Source organism: Chamaea fasciata, unplaced genomic scaffold, assembly GCF_029207755.1.
Source record: "Chamaea fasciata isolate MVZ Bird 193981 ecotype frontalis unplaced genomic scaffold, bChaFas1.0.hap1 SCAF_19, whole genome shotgun sequence".
Lineage (NCBI taxonomy): Eukaryota > Metazoa > Chordata > Aves > Passeriformes > Sylviidae > Chamaea > Chamaea fasciata.
The window spans coordinates 6,631,747-6,647,868 of record NW_027094104.1 but is presented as its reverse complement, the minus strand read 5'-3'; the positions used below and the strand labels follow the sequence as shown (position 1 = coordinate 6,647,868).

At 47.6% G+C, this 16,122-nt stretch overlaps 1 protein-coding gene across 1 annotated transcript in view; it reads left to right on the top strand.

Annotated features, from left to right (window-relative positions):
• Nucleotides 1–204: 204 nt before the first annotated feature.
• ACSF2 (acyl-CoA synthetase family member 2) overlaps nt 205–16,122 on the top strand; it is a 35,663-nt gene continuing 19,745 nt past the window's right edge. Inside the window, exons 1-10 of the mRNA XM_066200594.1 lie at nt 205–423; nt 5,693–5,888; nt 7,616–7,744; nt 8,681–8,734; nt 11,149–11,267; nt 11,493–11,655; nt 11,966–12,061; nt 12,966–13,114; nt 13,718–13,809; nt 14,879–14,955. Coding sequence (XP_066056691.1) covers nt 335–423; nt 5,693–5,888; nt 7,616–7,744; nt 8,681–8,734; nt 11,149–11,267; nt 11,493–11,655; nt 11,966–12,061; nt 12,966–13,114; nt 13,718–13,809; nt 14,879–14,955 — 1,164 coding nt within the window. The 5' untranslated portion in view covers nt 205–334. The remainder of the gene's footprint in view (nt 424–5,692; nt 5,889–7,615; nt 7,745–8,680; nt 8,735–11,148; nt 11,268–11,492; nt 11,656–11,965; nt 12,062–12,965; nt 13,115–13,717; nt 13,810–14,878; nt 14,956–16,122) is intronic.

Below are 16,122 nucleotides of genomic sequence, written 5' to 3'. Positions count from 1 at the left end.
GTACAGAGAAGAAATTGTGGTGCACAGCTTGGGCTGGGGACCAGCAGAGGATGGAGCAGGGACTCCGGGGTTTCCCTCTAAGCCTCCATTCCCTCTCGCGGACCGGGCAGGGCGGGCGCTTTCTCTGCTTTCCTGCCCGCCGGTGCCTCCTCCCGGCCGGAGCAGGGTCCCGGGGCCGCAGGGAGCCGCAGGCGGGGCGGAACGCGGCCGGGGCGGGCCATGGAGCGCAGCGCCCCCGAGCCCCGAGCGGCGGGACGGGACGGGACGGGGCAGGACTGAACGGGCCGGGTCGGGTCCCGCCGGGTGCTCGGCTGCTGCTGCTGCTGCTGAAGGAATGGCCACGGCCCGTCTGGCAGGACTGCCCCGGCACGGGCTGCAGCTCCTGCGCCGGGCGGGCGAGCGGCGGGGAGCCCCGCCGGGCAGGTAGGGATGGGCTGCGGAACGGGACGTGCGGGCTATAGCGGGTGGGGCTGTAGGGGACTGGGGGCTATAACGGATAGGAATGATAGGGGAGGGGGCTGTGGGTGAGGAATGGGGACTATAGAGGCAGAGAGCTCTGGGGTTGGGGAGCTGTAGGGCACAGAGGCTGCAGAGGATGGAGACCGTGTGTGATGGGGGCCAGGGGCTATAGGGCAGCTGCAGAGTGCTGTGGGTATCCAGCCAGTGGCTGCATGCAGGGAGGGCATATTCATCTCGATGTGTAACCCTTGGCTCCCCTAAAACCCCTCCAAAGTGGCGGGAGGCAGGCTGTATCCCCTGAATCTGCTTTGCTTCACCTTGGGAGTTGGCCAGGGGCAGGGATGAACCCTGCACAGGAGGCGAAGGGAGGTGAGTGCACGCCAAGAACTGAACTTTGCGCAGCAGTTCCATCCAGATTGCAGCAATGTGAAATGTATCAAATGGCTTCCCAATCCTCCTTCACGGCTCTGACTTGCAGTCAGTATCCCTGTCCCCCTGTGGTTCTGCAGACCCCGGGGTGCTGGGTGACCCAGCAGGTCCAGGGCACAAAGAAGCTCTGGGGCTTGGGAAGTCAGGCCAGTTCTTTGCCTTGCTTTTCTTCAGTGCTGCCTCTTGGAGCAAGTTCATATGAAAAAAACAGGTAATGGGAAGTACATGGCTTTGGGAAAAGGCTCTGAAGTATTAGCTGATATTCAAATTAATAATCATGGGGATGAATGACTTCCAGTGAGCAATTCCAAGAGCCAGGTGGGGCATTCCCTTTTTTTTTTTTTTACAGGCAGGGTTTAGGCGGGTTTTTTCAGCTGGTTTGACAGTGAGGTGTTTGAAGTCACTTTTATCATAGGCGTTTGAAGATTGCCTTCTCAGAATCTGTTCTTAGGAAATAGGATCAGAAGGGAGGCATGACAGAGTTCACTGCCATTCACTCCAGCCCAGAACTGAAACTGAGAGACAGGAAGATAAAGCCCTTGGAGAAAGAGAGCATGTATTTAGAGAACAATCTCTTTCTGGTAATGTTAAAAAAAAAAGTTTATTAAATTCTGCTCCTAGCTTGTTTGTCGTTTTGGCAGGGAGAGTGCAGAGGGAAGAGAGGACAGTAGAAAACAAACCCAGAAAGTTGCGGCAGGAGTAGTCTGAAAACACTGGGAACTTAATCTCTCCTTGGACAAAAACAAAAACAATTTTAAAAAGTAGTAAGTATCTGGTTAACTCTTTAATCAACAGATTAAAGCGGAAGTGAGGACAGAAGGGAGTTAATTTTCACCACCCTTTAATTGTAGTCATTTTACAGAAAAGACCCAAAAGCTCTTGCTTTGGGGAGAGAAGCTCCTGGTAGATGTCCATGAGCAAAGGAACTGGCAGAATCTGTGAATCTCTCAAAGTATGAACTCTGTATTTGGACAGTTCCCAAGCTCTGGGAAGGCAGGGCTTTTCCCGCAGGTGCAGAGGTGATGGTACCACAGGGCAGGACCACGTCCTTCACACTGCAAAGGGACAGGAGGTTACACTGCCTTGTTTTCTCTTTCATCTCTTTGGATAATTTCTGTAGAGACTGGTAAAGAGTTAAAGTTGAAAACAGAGCTGCTTATCTTATGTCAACAACTCCAGACTCTTGATTGGGGTTATTCAGAGAAAAATACAAACAGCTCCTAGGATTAGTCCAGAGTGCTTTCTTCAGTCTGATCATTTCTGCTTCCTGCCATCAGTCAGGAGAGCTCTGGGATTGCTGGGATTTGGCTGCTCTCCCGCCTTTTGCAGGGAAGAGGAGGAGGAGGATGCATTTTCCTCAGATCTCTGGTGTCTCCCTGTTGAGCTGTGTTGCTGAACTTGAGGGTTCCGGAGTTTTGCGGGAGCAGCCTGTGGGTGAGGCTTGCTCATTTGCAGGCTGTCTTGCTGCTGAAACGTGCTGCTAACAAAAGGCGTGCTCTCCAAAAGTCATGGTTTACACTCTGTGCTGACACCCAAGAGCAAGCAGAGTTTTGTTTGCTTTCCTTTGGCTGAGTCAGGGAAATGAGAGTTGGTGTAATATCAGACCATTGTTCTTGTTTTATCTCCAGCAGCTCCAGATGCTTGGTAGGAAGAGGTGAAGGGTGAATTACTTGTTTTCTGTAACAAAGATGAACACAGAGATTATTTCTAAATCCTTTGGACTCTTTCTTTCTAGAGGTCTCTTGATACATTCTCACAGATCTGATATATACACTTGCTGCTGGCTGTAGGCAGGAGGGAGACCAGCCCTATGTGATTTCCAGCATGATGCTGCTGATAAGGAACACGTCCTGTGTCTGCCTCCTTCATTCCATTCCTGACTCCCAACAGGCTGCTGTGTTTTATCTCACACCTTTCGCTTCTGCCACTGTTGAAGTGATACAGAAATGCCAAAGCACATGTAAATGGCAGACCAGAATTCGGGGAGCTCAGACTTGATGGCAGCTGAGAATTTTGCTTTAATGCATTTGAAGAAATTATGTGAGTTAGTGCTTTGAAAGGAGTCAGTGACTCTGGGTCATGAGCATGAGATATCTTAGACTTCTTAACCTCTAATTTCAGTGCTGCTAATACTTTCATTAGAAAATGTGAATGCTTGGGACCTCTGAGAGCAAGCTGTGTTCACAGTGTGAAATACAGCAGTATTTTCTCAGTATTTTTGAGCATGCGGCTTTGTAATGATATCTTTCACTGCTCTTTGATGCACTTTAATCCGCATGTTTGGGGGTAGGGAGGAAGCCAAGCCATGAGACCTGGAGCTTTGTGCCTTCTTGCATTTAGTGTGAAAGTCTGGTTTTGAAAAGTCAGTGAAACCCTTTGGCTCTTCAGGTTTGGAAAACACTGAGACAATAAGCCCAGGGAGGCTGATCTGTGTAACACTTTGCCCAGACATGACAGTGTAAGATATTCCCCTTTTCACTGGCAATGTAGGGTTGTGCAAGTACCTCTTTGAAGGCTGACTGCGGAGAGCGGGAGACTGTTTCAGCTGGACACTTTGGATTCTGATTGAATTTTCTCAATCTGAATTTTGTAGTATTTCTTCCCCTCTCCAGTCTCTTTCTGTGATGGTCCTTTGTTGTTTATTTTTTCCCAGTGCTGAGCCTGCTTGGCTCCCAGTGCCCCCTGAGACGGTGCTGGGGGGAAGAGCTCTTGCACAACCTGGTCTGCAGCTGCTCCCTGCCCGCTCCAGCCCTTCCTGGGCAGGGAGGGACAGGCTCTGCTGACACTGGAGATGACTTGGCTTGTGGGAGATGTGAGTGTGGCTGGCCCCATTAAGCGTTTTAACAAACAGCCTGAGGGTTCCTCGTCTGGGGACAGGGACTTCCTCAGTTGCGGTTTCAACCAGCAAGTGGCTGTGGGTGGCTGCACTGGCTTGTACTGCTCTCCCAGGTGCATTCACCCTCCCTTTTGCTTTAGGGAGAATTTTTTCTACCTTTTGTTTTATAGAACCTATGTTTATAAAGGCCCTTCTTCAGAGCTTTCTTTCATCTCCTTGTTTATCTACAATGCTTTGCCCAAGAGTTTTCAAGCAATAAAAGGTAGTTCAGTTTAGCACTTGTCCTCCCTCCTCCTCAGGTAGCCTTACAGCCTTGATGTGAGTTGCCCAAGAGCTCGGTGAACAGAGCCCATGGGAGTTTGCATAATCCTCCCTCTGCCAAAAAGCAGTGGGGGAAAAAGGTTCAAGTTGTTTGCTTGTCTCTTGGAGCAGTACTTCCCTGAAGGTAAAATCTAGTTTTTTGTTCTCTGGGCACCACCTTTCACTCTACATAGGAGGTAACTCCATGCTCAGGCTTGTTTCTTTTGGGCAGGAAAACAAATCATTTGGGGCAGTAACACCAAGTCTTTGCAGAATATTGATCCAGTAGTAGATGGGCATTTAGGTTGAGCTATTTTTCCTCTTTAAGGTGGAGATTTCCCTATTATACACTGAATTATACATGGCCTCTGTGCTATGCACCCTACAAGTGTCCCTTATCCGTGTCCCTCTTGGTTGTCTCCTAATGTTGAAATGGAGGAGCTGAAGTTGTGGAGGAAGGCAGACAGGAAATGAGGAGGGACAGAGAACATGGGGGGCTGCCTGGGGTGGGGAGAAGACAGCGTGGTGGGAGGTGTCTGCTGAAGCAGAGAGAGGCTTGCAGGAGAGAAAGAGAGAGAAACCAAGGTAGGGACTGCAGCGCTCAGATGGTGGGGAGCTGTTGTTTGAGGGGACATTGCTGCATTTCCACCGATGATCAGACCTCAGGGAAAGCCTGAATGATGTTTAAATGATTTTCCCTATTACTCTGACCACATCTTCTCGTTGCTGCGTCTCTTGACTCATTGGCCTCTCCCTTGGCCTCCAGCACAATGTCTCAATGCTCCCACCTGGCCTGGTTTGCACTTTTTGAAGCTAGCCCTGCTCTCCTCCTTCCCGCTGTCCCAAATTTGCAGTGGGGGCCATCACCTCCCTGCTGTGGTATTGCCTCTGCACTTCTCCCCGCTCATTTTGCTGGTAGCCCCTCGTTTAATTGATAATGTTTCAGTCCCATAAAATCTTTGCATTCCAGCTGTCAGAGATAGAACGAGTACAGCTGCTCACTGTTGTAAACACAGACCATTCCTTTGCAGACACCTCAGCTTCTCTGAACTCTTCTAAACAGTTTTCATTCTGCAGGATTAGACTCTTCTCTGCTGATTGTTTTGGAGACTGACCTCTTTAGTTTTAATTCTCTCTTTCTCGTTTGTTTGCTCTTTTCAGCCAGTTGGGAGAATTTATCTACAAACTGGTTTGGTTGTGTTACTTCACAGCTATTTATACTTTTTAATGTTGCAGAAAGACCAAACCCAGTTGCTGTCTCTCAGTGAGCTGCAGAGCCCATGTTCTGTCCAGGCATGCTGACATGTCCGTGTAGTTTTCAGTGCAGGTGAATGATGGTAGGTCCAGGCTGTGCCAGTTCTGCAGGGCTGGTGCAGGCTCCTTCCCCACCAGGTTTCCCATGGAGGGATGGAGGCTCTGCCTGTTTTGCCCACTGGTATAGACACATATGTGTGTGCCCTGGGCGTACCAAGGCTGTCCATGTGACCCAAGCCACTGCATAAGCTTTCCAAGTCCTCTTGGAAGTCCTGCTGATCTTGACCCACCAAGGCAGCTGTCTGTGGTTCCCACTGGTGCAGGAATGTGCATCAGGTATTTCCAATGTCTCCTCCAGATGGGGAGAACTGTATTGACAGGTTACATTAAATAGCCTCTTCTTTTCTGTTCCAGTGCCCTGCACACCAGGAAGCTCTCCCTGTCCCACAGGGTGACCAGTAGCTACATCCAGGGACCCACAGACATTCCCCTTCTTGACAAAACCGTGGGCCAGTGCCTGGAGGAGACTGTGGGGCGCTTTCCCGACCGCGAGGCCTTGGTCTTCTGCCGGGATGGGGTTCGGAAGACGTTTGCTCAGTTCAAAGAGGAGGTGAGTGCCTTGTTCACCCCTCAGGTGAGTGGATGACAGCCCCAGTTGTGATGGAGAAATGGGAAACAGTTTCATTGCTCAGCTCAGGACTGGGATGAGTTGCGTGTGGACCTTCATCATGGTGCAGCGGGAACAGCACGTTTCCAGGAGACACCGATGGGCGTGTGCTGCCCTCATCCTCCTCAGAGCCTTGGGATGAAAGAGAGGAAGTGGCATATGCAAAATGCTAATAGCCCATAATGAACGTTCGTATTTAAAAATTATCACGCTTATCTGATGGGTTACGAGCTGAGTCATGGTGTTTTTCTCTACTGGAGCAGACTCCACCTTCTGGATTAGTCACTCTGGCTGTCAGAGGTCCTGAGTGTGGAGAAGATTTTTATCCAAGCATGAAGGCAATGAAGAAAAGTCAAGGACCAGGGATCAATATCATACGCACAGATGTGTGTGGGTGTGTGCATATACAAATACATGTTTCTCTGTTTTTGGAATGGAGGGACTAACTACCGGGAAAGTTTCTAATAAATGCGTGGTAAGATCTTTGATAGGAAAGAATTGTTTGGTGGGTTTTTAGGCTTGCTGTGGTTTTGGTCATATCTGTTCTTGTAAACAAGATTAGCTGTGTTCACCCTGATTTTAAGAAATAGGCTGTAATTCAGAACTAAATCAAATTATTCCTCAAATTCATATCTCCTACAAGGCAGATTTTATAAATTCATTTGAGAACAAAACCATAAAATCTTTCCTGAATGTCTGAAGAGTATTTATATGTACATTTGTGTACCAGAAACACGCTTACCATCTTGCAAAATAAAGTAGTTGTAAATATAGTGGCTGAATTTGAGTTAATGAATCACAGAATCATTAATGTTGGAAAATGTTTCAAAGACTGAATCCAACCTTTGGCCGATCACAATGCTGTCAAGTAGGTGAGAGTGCTTAGTGAAACATCCAGTTGTTTCTTTACTGCCTCCAGAGATAGGGACTCCAACACCTCCCTGGGAAGTCCTTTCCAATATTTCATGACCTTTTTGGTGAAGAAATTCCTCCTGATGTCTAGCCTGAGCCTAACCTGGTGTAGTTTGTGGCCACTTCCTCTCATCCTGTCCCTTGTTCCCTGGGAATAGAGCCTGACTCCCGCCTGGCTGCACCCTCCTGTCAGGGAGTTGTAGAGAGGAAGGAGGTCCCCTCTGAGCCTTCTTTTCTCCAGGCTGAGCCCCTCCAGCTTCCCCAGTCACTCCTCACAGGAAATATGAGGACAGGAACCCAAAGCTGGTCAAAAATCACTTCATAGAATTTTCTTCACCCAAGTCCTTTTTGGAGTAAGTGCTGCCCAGAAGGGAGGCAGATCCAACAGTGTGGATGGGCCCAGCACATGTGTAAGGCTTGGTCCTAAGTGGAATTGGTGAGGAACTTGGCAATAGTCTTTGGGCAAGAAGTAACTTGCAACAACATAATTGCCTGTATTGATTCCCTTCCTGCTTTGTTGTATTGTTCCAGGTTTGTTATTTTTGTGCTTTCAATCAACCTGCTGAGCAGGAGCTGGTCTGTGCTCCAGGCTCAGAAGCTGCTGCAGCCATGGGCTGATGGACTGCTCTGGGCAGATACAGTCTGTTGCGTTTCAGTTACAAAGATGATGCTTTTTCTCCAGAAAACAGTGCCTGGAGACCAATACCCCACACTGCATCCTGTGTGTGATCCTCAGGCTCTTGTGTTGTATTTTTCAGGTGGACCAAGCAGCAGCTGGACTCCTGGCCCTTGGCCTGAGGAAGGGAGACCGGCTGGGGATGTGGGGACCCAATAAGTATGAGTGGGTTCTCATGCAGTTTGCAACTGCCCAGGCAGGAATCATCCTGGTAAGGAGTTTCCTGTGTCTAGGTCCTAGCAATCTATTGGGGAAGGAAATAGAGACAAAGAAGCAATAGGAGATACTGGAGAATAAAGTTTGTCTTTTGTCCATGCTCTTACCTGGCATGTCATCTATAGCTGAATCGAGTATTTAAGGAAGATCTGTGCAGCTCTCTGTATCTTCATCCTCCACTCTGTAGAGGAAGGAGCAACAGAAAAGTGCTTGCAACAGCTGTTAACAGGAGATGTGCTTTTCCCTACAGGACCATTTTTATGTGGGGTGTTGCTGTCCCAACCAGTTACCAGCTGGTTAGATCCCTTTGAAATGAATTACTCCATGGAACAAAAGCTCAGTTAAAAATCTCGTCCAGGCTGCATATCCCTAAAAGCCGATTTTCATTTGATAGCATGACCAAAATACACCTTATTTAGGCAGTGCTCTGTGTTGAGGTCTGTACCCTGACTTCTGCTCCATTTCCTCCATCCCGGTTCATTCCAGTGTCTGCAGGAACAGGGTGGAAGAGTGTGGGTCAGTAGGAACCTCTGGGTGAACTTAACTCCAGTGGCCACTCTGTGGAGAGCTGGGTAGAAGAAGGTGTTATCATGACTGTCCATCAAGAAACCTGATTTGCACAAGAGTTTTGATCTAGTTTAGTGTATTGGATCAACTCCTGTGAGACAGCTCTGCTTTCTGTTCCTGAAGCTCTCTTTTGACTCTCTGACCCCACATAAATCTCTTTTCCAATTGTTTTCTTTCACACACAGAATTCATATATATTTTCTGTGAATATGGAATCCCTTTGGGGGTGAGTTTTTAGTTCTGTGTTGGAGGAGAGGCTCTGAGTGTGGCTTAACCCTGGAGGAACTTTTCTGTTGGAATCTCTGCCAGGGGGGAGGGTGTTCAAGGCAAGAAGGTGATCAAATTCTTGTTTCTGGCTCTTCAGGTATCTGTGAATCCGGCCTACCAGGCCTCTGAGCTGGAGTTTGTGCTCAGGAAGGTTCGTATATCATGAACTGTCTGTTGAAGGGGATTGGTGGGTACGTGGTGCAGATGAGCTGCTTAAGATTTGGGTGTATGGGAAGAGCTGGCTGGAGAGCAGGGCTGGTGTTGGATGTGTAGAGGGGATGAAGCTGAAATTCGGTGACCACATTTCTTGCTGTTCCCTGTGGCTGGTGGAAAACTGCTGTCTGATGGAGACTGCTCTATCCTTCTCATCCCTCTCTCTCTGCTAACAGCCAGGTGTTGCCAGTACTACCCCAACCCCACCACCCCTGTCAGCAATCATTCAGCAGGGAATGAGGGAAGAAATGCAGGACTTGATATCTCCTCTTTGCCCCTCCTGCTCAGGGCAAAAATCACCATCTGGGATCTCAACCTTGAAAGCAGAACCTCAGAAAGGACCTCATTTTAAACTCAGAATGGACCAGTCTACTTGGTAGCTCCATTTCTCCTTCCCAGGTTTGTCTGAGGCTGTCTGGCCTTGGATTTAAGCTGGTTTAAGTCCTAGGTATTGCCACTGTTTAACATCTCTCTCTCTGCTGTCTGATCCTGCCACCTCATCTACCCTTGAATACCTGCCTGGGTCTGAGTTTGTGACGTGCAGAGCACTGATCAATTTAAACTGTTCAGGCTCCCTTGCTCAAATAATGAGGAATTCAGGTTATAAACATTTGATGGCTAAAAATTAAGGTTAAGCAGCTCATTTTTTCTCTGTGGTTTGTTCAGCTACAAAGGCTGATATTAGAAGAGAGGGAGCCACTTCTGAATGTTCCCAGCACCATCCAAGTTAGTTTTACATAGAAAGTGGATAATTTTTAGCAAATTTCTTTTGTATCTCTGTAATTCTGTAATGGGTTGTTGGGCTGCAGTTTGAATTCTTGTTTCATGCTTCATTTAATCCTCTCAGCAGTCCTGCTGGTCACTCCTGTTCTCGTGCATGGGGGGTGAACCCAGTGCTGCAGTGGAGCACTGTCTCTTCCAGGGTGGGTGTCCTTGGGCTTCTCTGTCCTACTGGAATGTGCTCCCGTCTTGCCCTTCCAGATTTGCCAGAATTCCCAGCTTTATTATGCACCTTTGACACTGGGATCTCTGGGGCTCCTCACCAGCCTAAGGATTTGTTCATTTATTTGCAAAACAAAATCCCTGAAGACTTTAGGGCTTTTCCTGTTGGATCCTGTCCATCTGTGCAGTCTGATTGGAAATCTGTGTGGAATAACCATTCCTTGGGGTCTTACTGTATTTCCAGGGCTTTGTAAAAGCAAACCGATGATGAGTTTTCGTATTTTATGTTCTTTGAAGACAGGTCTGCTGCCATTCAGGTTGAGACCAAGTGGGAGAGGCCCGACCAGGGACTCTTATCTTTTACAGCATCACCCCTTCAATCAGCCCTCCTCTCCCCACACAGCATCTTTTTTTCAGAGTTAGTTCAACCAGAATTGTAGTTTGAAGGAATTAGTAGTAAAAAGTTGCAGAGGCCCAAAACAGCCTCAGTCCCCTGGGTTCTGGGCAGCCTGTTCCAGAAAATAGAGCAAATGTTTATCTTCGTTTCTGACAAAACCCAGAGGGTACTTACAAATAATTTATTGGCATAGCCTTTGTCTCCTTATTTCCCAGACCCTGGGAAAATAATGAGAACAGCTGAGTAAATCATTTATGTAAATAGTTTATTGGACACAAATGCATTTTTTGGAAGATGAAAACAGCTTGCAAATCTGGGTCAAATTCAGCAAATCTCTGCTGAAAAAGAAATGAAAATTCTTGGAGTGATTAAGGTGTTTTGTTTTGGGATTATGTAAATGTAAGGGTTGAATGAAAAATGTTTTCATTTTCAAAATAGCTAGTGCTTTAATAAGAGGTGGAAAAATCTTAGGAAAAGGAACACTTCAAAAAATTCCACAAAAAAATCTTGGCTTGATCTTAGAGGCAGATTTTAGAAATCCTTGTTTTTCCAAATTTCCTCAAAAATCCTCATTCCAGATCAGCACAAATTAATTTATTTTAACTTTATTTATTTACTCATATTTTGGGACTGGGCTTTTTGTTAGAGTTGAGACTCATCATCTGAAAAATCAGTTGTTTGCCTTGTGCTCACAACAAAGAGTGTCAGTCCTGGGTCAGGAGGGAACCTTAGGCTGCAGCTTTACTTTCTTGGCCAGCAAAAATCATCCTGAATCCAGCACTGGGGAGGAGCAAAGCACTGGCTGCACTGCTGGATCCAGGCTTGGGGTGCCGGGTGTGCAGTAACAGCACAGCACTGCTTTTGGAGGGTTTTAGGACTGCACGGATGTAAGGGCTCATTTGCTTTTGTCCTTGGAGAACCTGCCTGTTCCTGTATTGGTGGTGGCTGCTCTTTATCACGTCCTGACCATCAATCCAACATGACTTTTCATGAGTTTCTGTCTCCCTTCACAGGTTGGCTGTAAGGCACTGGTGTTCCCCACTCAATTTAAAACACAGAAATACTATGATATTCTAAAGCAGTCATGTCCCGAGCTAGAAAAATCCAGTCCAGGGGGAATAAAGAGCAAAAGGTGAGTTAGGAACACCTGGTGTCTTTGCAGTGACCTCCCTGCCATGTCCTGCCTTGTGTCCCCTCAGCTGCACACACAGGCTTTGCTGAAGAAGGACCCACAGGAGGTCTTATTTGAAGAGAATAAATTAGGCTGGCCCAGAGGTTTGCCCTGACCAGTGTGTGCCTGTCTGGGCACTTTTCTCTTTGTTCTGTTATTGTTGATGGTATTTTTTCTCTCTGCCAGGCTCCCTGACTTATCCATTGTCATCATGTGTGACTCTAAGCTGCCTGGCACCTTCCACATGGATGAAGTGCTGCAGGCTGGGGACAGCAGCCACGTGAAGCAGCTCAGGGCCGCGCAGCAGACCCTGTCCTGCAATGAGCCCATCAACATCCAGTTCACTTCAGTAGGTGCCCTGCCAGCTCTGTGCCCTGGGGTTGGGTTCTTCACTGGGGATGTGGGGAAAGATGTGTGCAATGCCAAACTTCGTGTTTGCTTCCTACTTCCCTCTGAGACCAAGCTTCAAGCTTCTGCAGTAGGATGGAAGAAGCGGTCTAGCATTCCCCCTTCTTCCATTCTTTATGTTCAGCCCTTTGTCAAGGGCTGATGGAGATGAGACAATGCCAGGTGAATTTAGCTATTCAGCTGAAATTGGGCTATTTTTTGGGATTCAGGTGCTGTTAAAGAAGTAAAAATAAACGCCCTGTGTCTTCCAGGGGACAACAGGAAGCCCCAAAGGAGCCACCCTCTCCCACAGGAACATTGTGAATAATGCCAATCTGATTGGTCTGAGGCTGGGGATCACAGACCAGGTGGGTTTGGTGGGAACAGGGTTTGGGGAGGCCTCTGCTGCAACAGACAGACCGCGTGTGGAGAACGCTGGTGTTTACTCAGTGGAAGGGCAGGATGTTTTGCTGCAAATGACATTGAGGGATATTAATGCATAACATTTTGCATTTCAATAGAGTTCATTGATGTTTCAGTTCAGTTTCATGTGAAGCTTTTTTTTAGGCAAAAAAAGCTATCTTTTTGTGGGGAAAAAACATGAAATTAATCACTTTTCATTTTGGTGAATACTCATTTCAGATAATTACAAGACTCTGGATGTTAGCTTTGAATTCTGTTGAATGAGGTTTTAATTTGATTTACATGACTTTGTTTCATGTCATGTTTACAGTCTTATAACTCTTATCAGGGTATGACCTCTCTATTTGTGGTTTAGTTTAAAAATTGTTAAAGACAAATATTTTCTTTTGAAGTTCTGAAGTACTTATTTCAAACATACCAGCTTTGATCCAGAGAATAGATGAGTTGTTTCAATCAGTCTTCAGAGCCTTTGGTGATTTAAAAAAAAAAACAAAGTAAAACGAATAGCTTGTGCCAAGTCCTGCATATTTCATGTTCTCACAGCACTCCCATTTGTCCCTTTTGGCATATAATGTATAAGCAGTACCAGACCAAGGAGTCCAGCAAAGAAGAGACATTGCAAAATTACAGGATGAAATATTGACATAAAAACTTCCCAAACTGATCTTTATTAAAGGCAGGATGTGCCAGTTGTATTTTCACCTAACAGGAACACAGTGGAATGTTAGATTTCCAGCTGAGTGGATCAGGAAAAATGTCCCTGCTCAGATCTTTGCTGTTTAGGAGGGAGATGGGCTGGATGCACACTGGGAGGTCTCCTCTCCTCACTTGTTGCCTGGTTGATCCCAGGAGAGTCGCTGTGGGCTCCCTGCTCCTCTCTACCACTGCCTGGCGTCGGTGGGAGGCTCCATGGTGATGGCTCTGCATGGCACCTCCTGCATCTTCTCATCGCCGAGCTTCGAGGGCAAGGCTGCGCTGGAGGCCGTGTCTCGAGAGAAGTGAGAGCCTGTTTTGCTGAGGAGCAGGTCTTGGCCTTGTGCTCTGCTTCTTCCCTTGCCCCACCTCTCAGGACCTTGCTTGTGCTCTTCCTTCCCACAATGGGAGAGGCAGATTTGCGGCTGCACTCAGTTGCATTGGCACTTCAGGAGCCAAAGTCTGCCTTTTCAGCTGTGCCACCCTTCTGGAGGGTGTCACCTTTCTCCTGAAATTAAGGGATCCTTCCTGTGGCCATAGGGCTTTGGCTTTGGGAAGCATAGTGGTGTCTTGGTTTGCTGTGGCAGCTGTGTTTTCACATCTGAACACCTGCCCTCCTTTTCCAAATCCAGCTCTGCTGCTGGGATAGTTATGTTTCCCTATTGTTCCTCACGAATAGCTTGGGAAACAAAAGAGCTGTTGCCGTGTCTGCATCATACATGTACATATGTCTCTGTATTTTATGCAGATGTATGTCTGTGTGTGCTGATGAACAGCACATCTGCTGCGCCTGCCTCCATGCTGCTGCTCTGCAACCCCAGACAGGACAGGGTGGGATGGGTGCTGAGCTGGGGCTGCCCCCAGTTTCCACCTCTGCAGCTTTGCCTTTTTTTCTCTTCTTCCTCAAGATGCTCCTTCCTCCTTGGCACACCCACCATGTTCATAGACATGCTTTCCCAGCCGGACTTTGACTCCTATGACCTTTCAACTCTCCGGGGAGGTAAGTCCCAGAACTCAAATGGAAAAATCCTGAGAACCAGGATATTCCTGGTTCCCTGCTGGGAGGCTGTATTTAGTTTTGTGAGCAAATGTTTCTTCTGGTGGGAAGAATTTAGTTGCATGAGCCTTGTGTTTCCCCTGTTAATTTGATGCTACATTTCCTTTGGGAATCCTTCCATCATTATGTATTTTAGGACTCCTTCATCTGAAGGCAGTCTAAGGAAGGACCTTCCTATTTTAGCTGCAAGGGGAGGTGTCAGGAGTAGCCTGATTTTCCTCAACTCTTGTCTCTCCAACCACCACCGTGTGGCAGCAGATGCTTTCTGTGTCTCAGGCTAGTGCAGTTCCTAAAGCAGAGCCAAGCTCAGATTTCTGTTTCAGAGCTGAAGTTTCCTGCCTGTTTCTGAAGTCCAGTCCATCCCAGTGCTGGAGGGTGTGATACCGTGTGCTGGAGCTTCCTCTCTTGTCACAGCCCACCTTGGAAACAGCTGGGCAGACCACCAGTCCTTTTGAGGCCATAGTAGTACGGAGAGAAGGTGGTACTGGAGCATAAGGAAATATTTTAGCAGGTTACCTAATCATCTCTGCTATGTGCAAAATGATCCTGTCTCATCCTGTTCCCCACCAAAGCCCATATATTACCCTGCTCTTTTGCTGTCATCCTAGGTTGGAACAGGTGGCAGTGGGGTCTACCCTCTCCCAAAAGGGCTGCTTTGTGCAAGGCAAGAGGAAAGATTCTTGGTTTTATGGTGATGGTCGATGAGAGTTTTTGTCCCGTTTTAAAACTGCCTCTTTCTGCTCTGAATATTTCCATTTTTGGAGAACCACAGGTTGGACTAGGTTTGTGTTACAGAGTTTATTTTCCTGTTGAGAAAGACAAATTGACCTTGCTGCAGCCTTTGCTTCTAGAACAACTAGGACCTGTAAAAAAAGATTTTGGAAGTATTTTGACAGGAACCAGTGTATCCCACAGGTCTTGTCAGCATTAAATTTGGGAGTGCAGAGCCATTTGAGGCACCACTGCTGGGAATAAATAGCTGGTTTCCAAGATCTTTTCCTCTTTCTTGCAGGAATTATTGGAGGTTCCTCTGTTCCCCCTGAGATCATGAGGGCAATTATGACCAAGATGCACATACCGGAAATTGTGGTGAGTTGTGGTTGCTGTGACCAGAGCTTTAAGGGGTGTTTGTCATGGTGAGACACCGAGTTTGGGTGTCTCTGGACCACAGTGGTACTGGGTGGTCCTGGAGCTGCAGGGATCAAGCTGAAGAGGGAAGGCTTGGAGGAGCTGGAAGACAGAAGTGGGGGTTCTGCCTGGTTGCTGCTGAGGTGTCTGGGGAGGAAGCTCTGGAGGAAGACAAGGCATCACATTCAATGTCATTAAGTGAAATTCTGCTGCTCATTTCAAAACTTTTACTGACATTCAGTTGTACACACTGCCAGGGTTATGATGGCAGAGGCAGTGCTGGTTCATGTTGGTGTGGGTGGGTGCTTGTATCCCTCTTGCTGTGGAGCTGTCGAGTTCCTTTCCCCATCCTGAATTTCCTGTGGATGTAAAGCCTCATGGCACGGTTTTTATTGGGTCTGAGTCAGGTCTTGGGAATGGTGCCACCCACGTGTGCAACACCAAATGCTGCATTGCCAGAAGGGCAGTTTGTGCTGGGCCACGTGTCCTGCTGCTCCACTGCATGTCCCACCACCCTGGGCCTGTGTAGGAGCCACCAGCATGTGCTGCATATGGGGAACAGGCCACCAGCAAGGGGCTCAGTGGCCCTCTGGTGGACACATTTCCTAGGTTTGTCCTGCCATCTGCATGAAAACAGCTGAGCTAGAAAAGAACTATTTTGTTTTACCCTAAAGGAAATTAACTTGGTCCCATGCTGCTTCCCAAGGCTGAGGAAGCAGCCAGTAATGATGGATAAACATGTGGGTCTGGGAGTCAGATTAGGCTGTTGTTGTTGGCAGACCCTGACTGCACCAGCACCAGGGTTTTACAGGGACAACTCTGTGCTCTGCCACAGGCCAGGGGAATCCAGGGCATCTGTCCTGAAGCTGTCCTGGATGCAGCCAGGCTTTTTTTCCCAGATATGATGCTCTTAATGCTGAGCTGGAAACACCAGGGACAGCCTTGGTGCCGCTGCTTGAACTCTGTCAGGTGACAGCTACCTATTTTTATAGTAAGCTTGAATTTGGCCTCACAAAATATTTTCAAGCATTACTGTAAGAGCCCAGGACTCATTAGGTGTCACATGTTCCTGTTTTGTAGCAAGAGAAATAATAAAACCCTCCCAAACAGTTGCTCTGCCCATGGGAT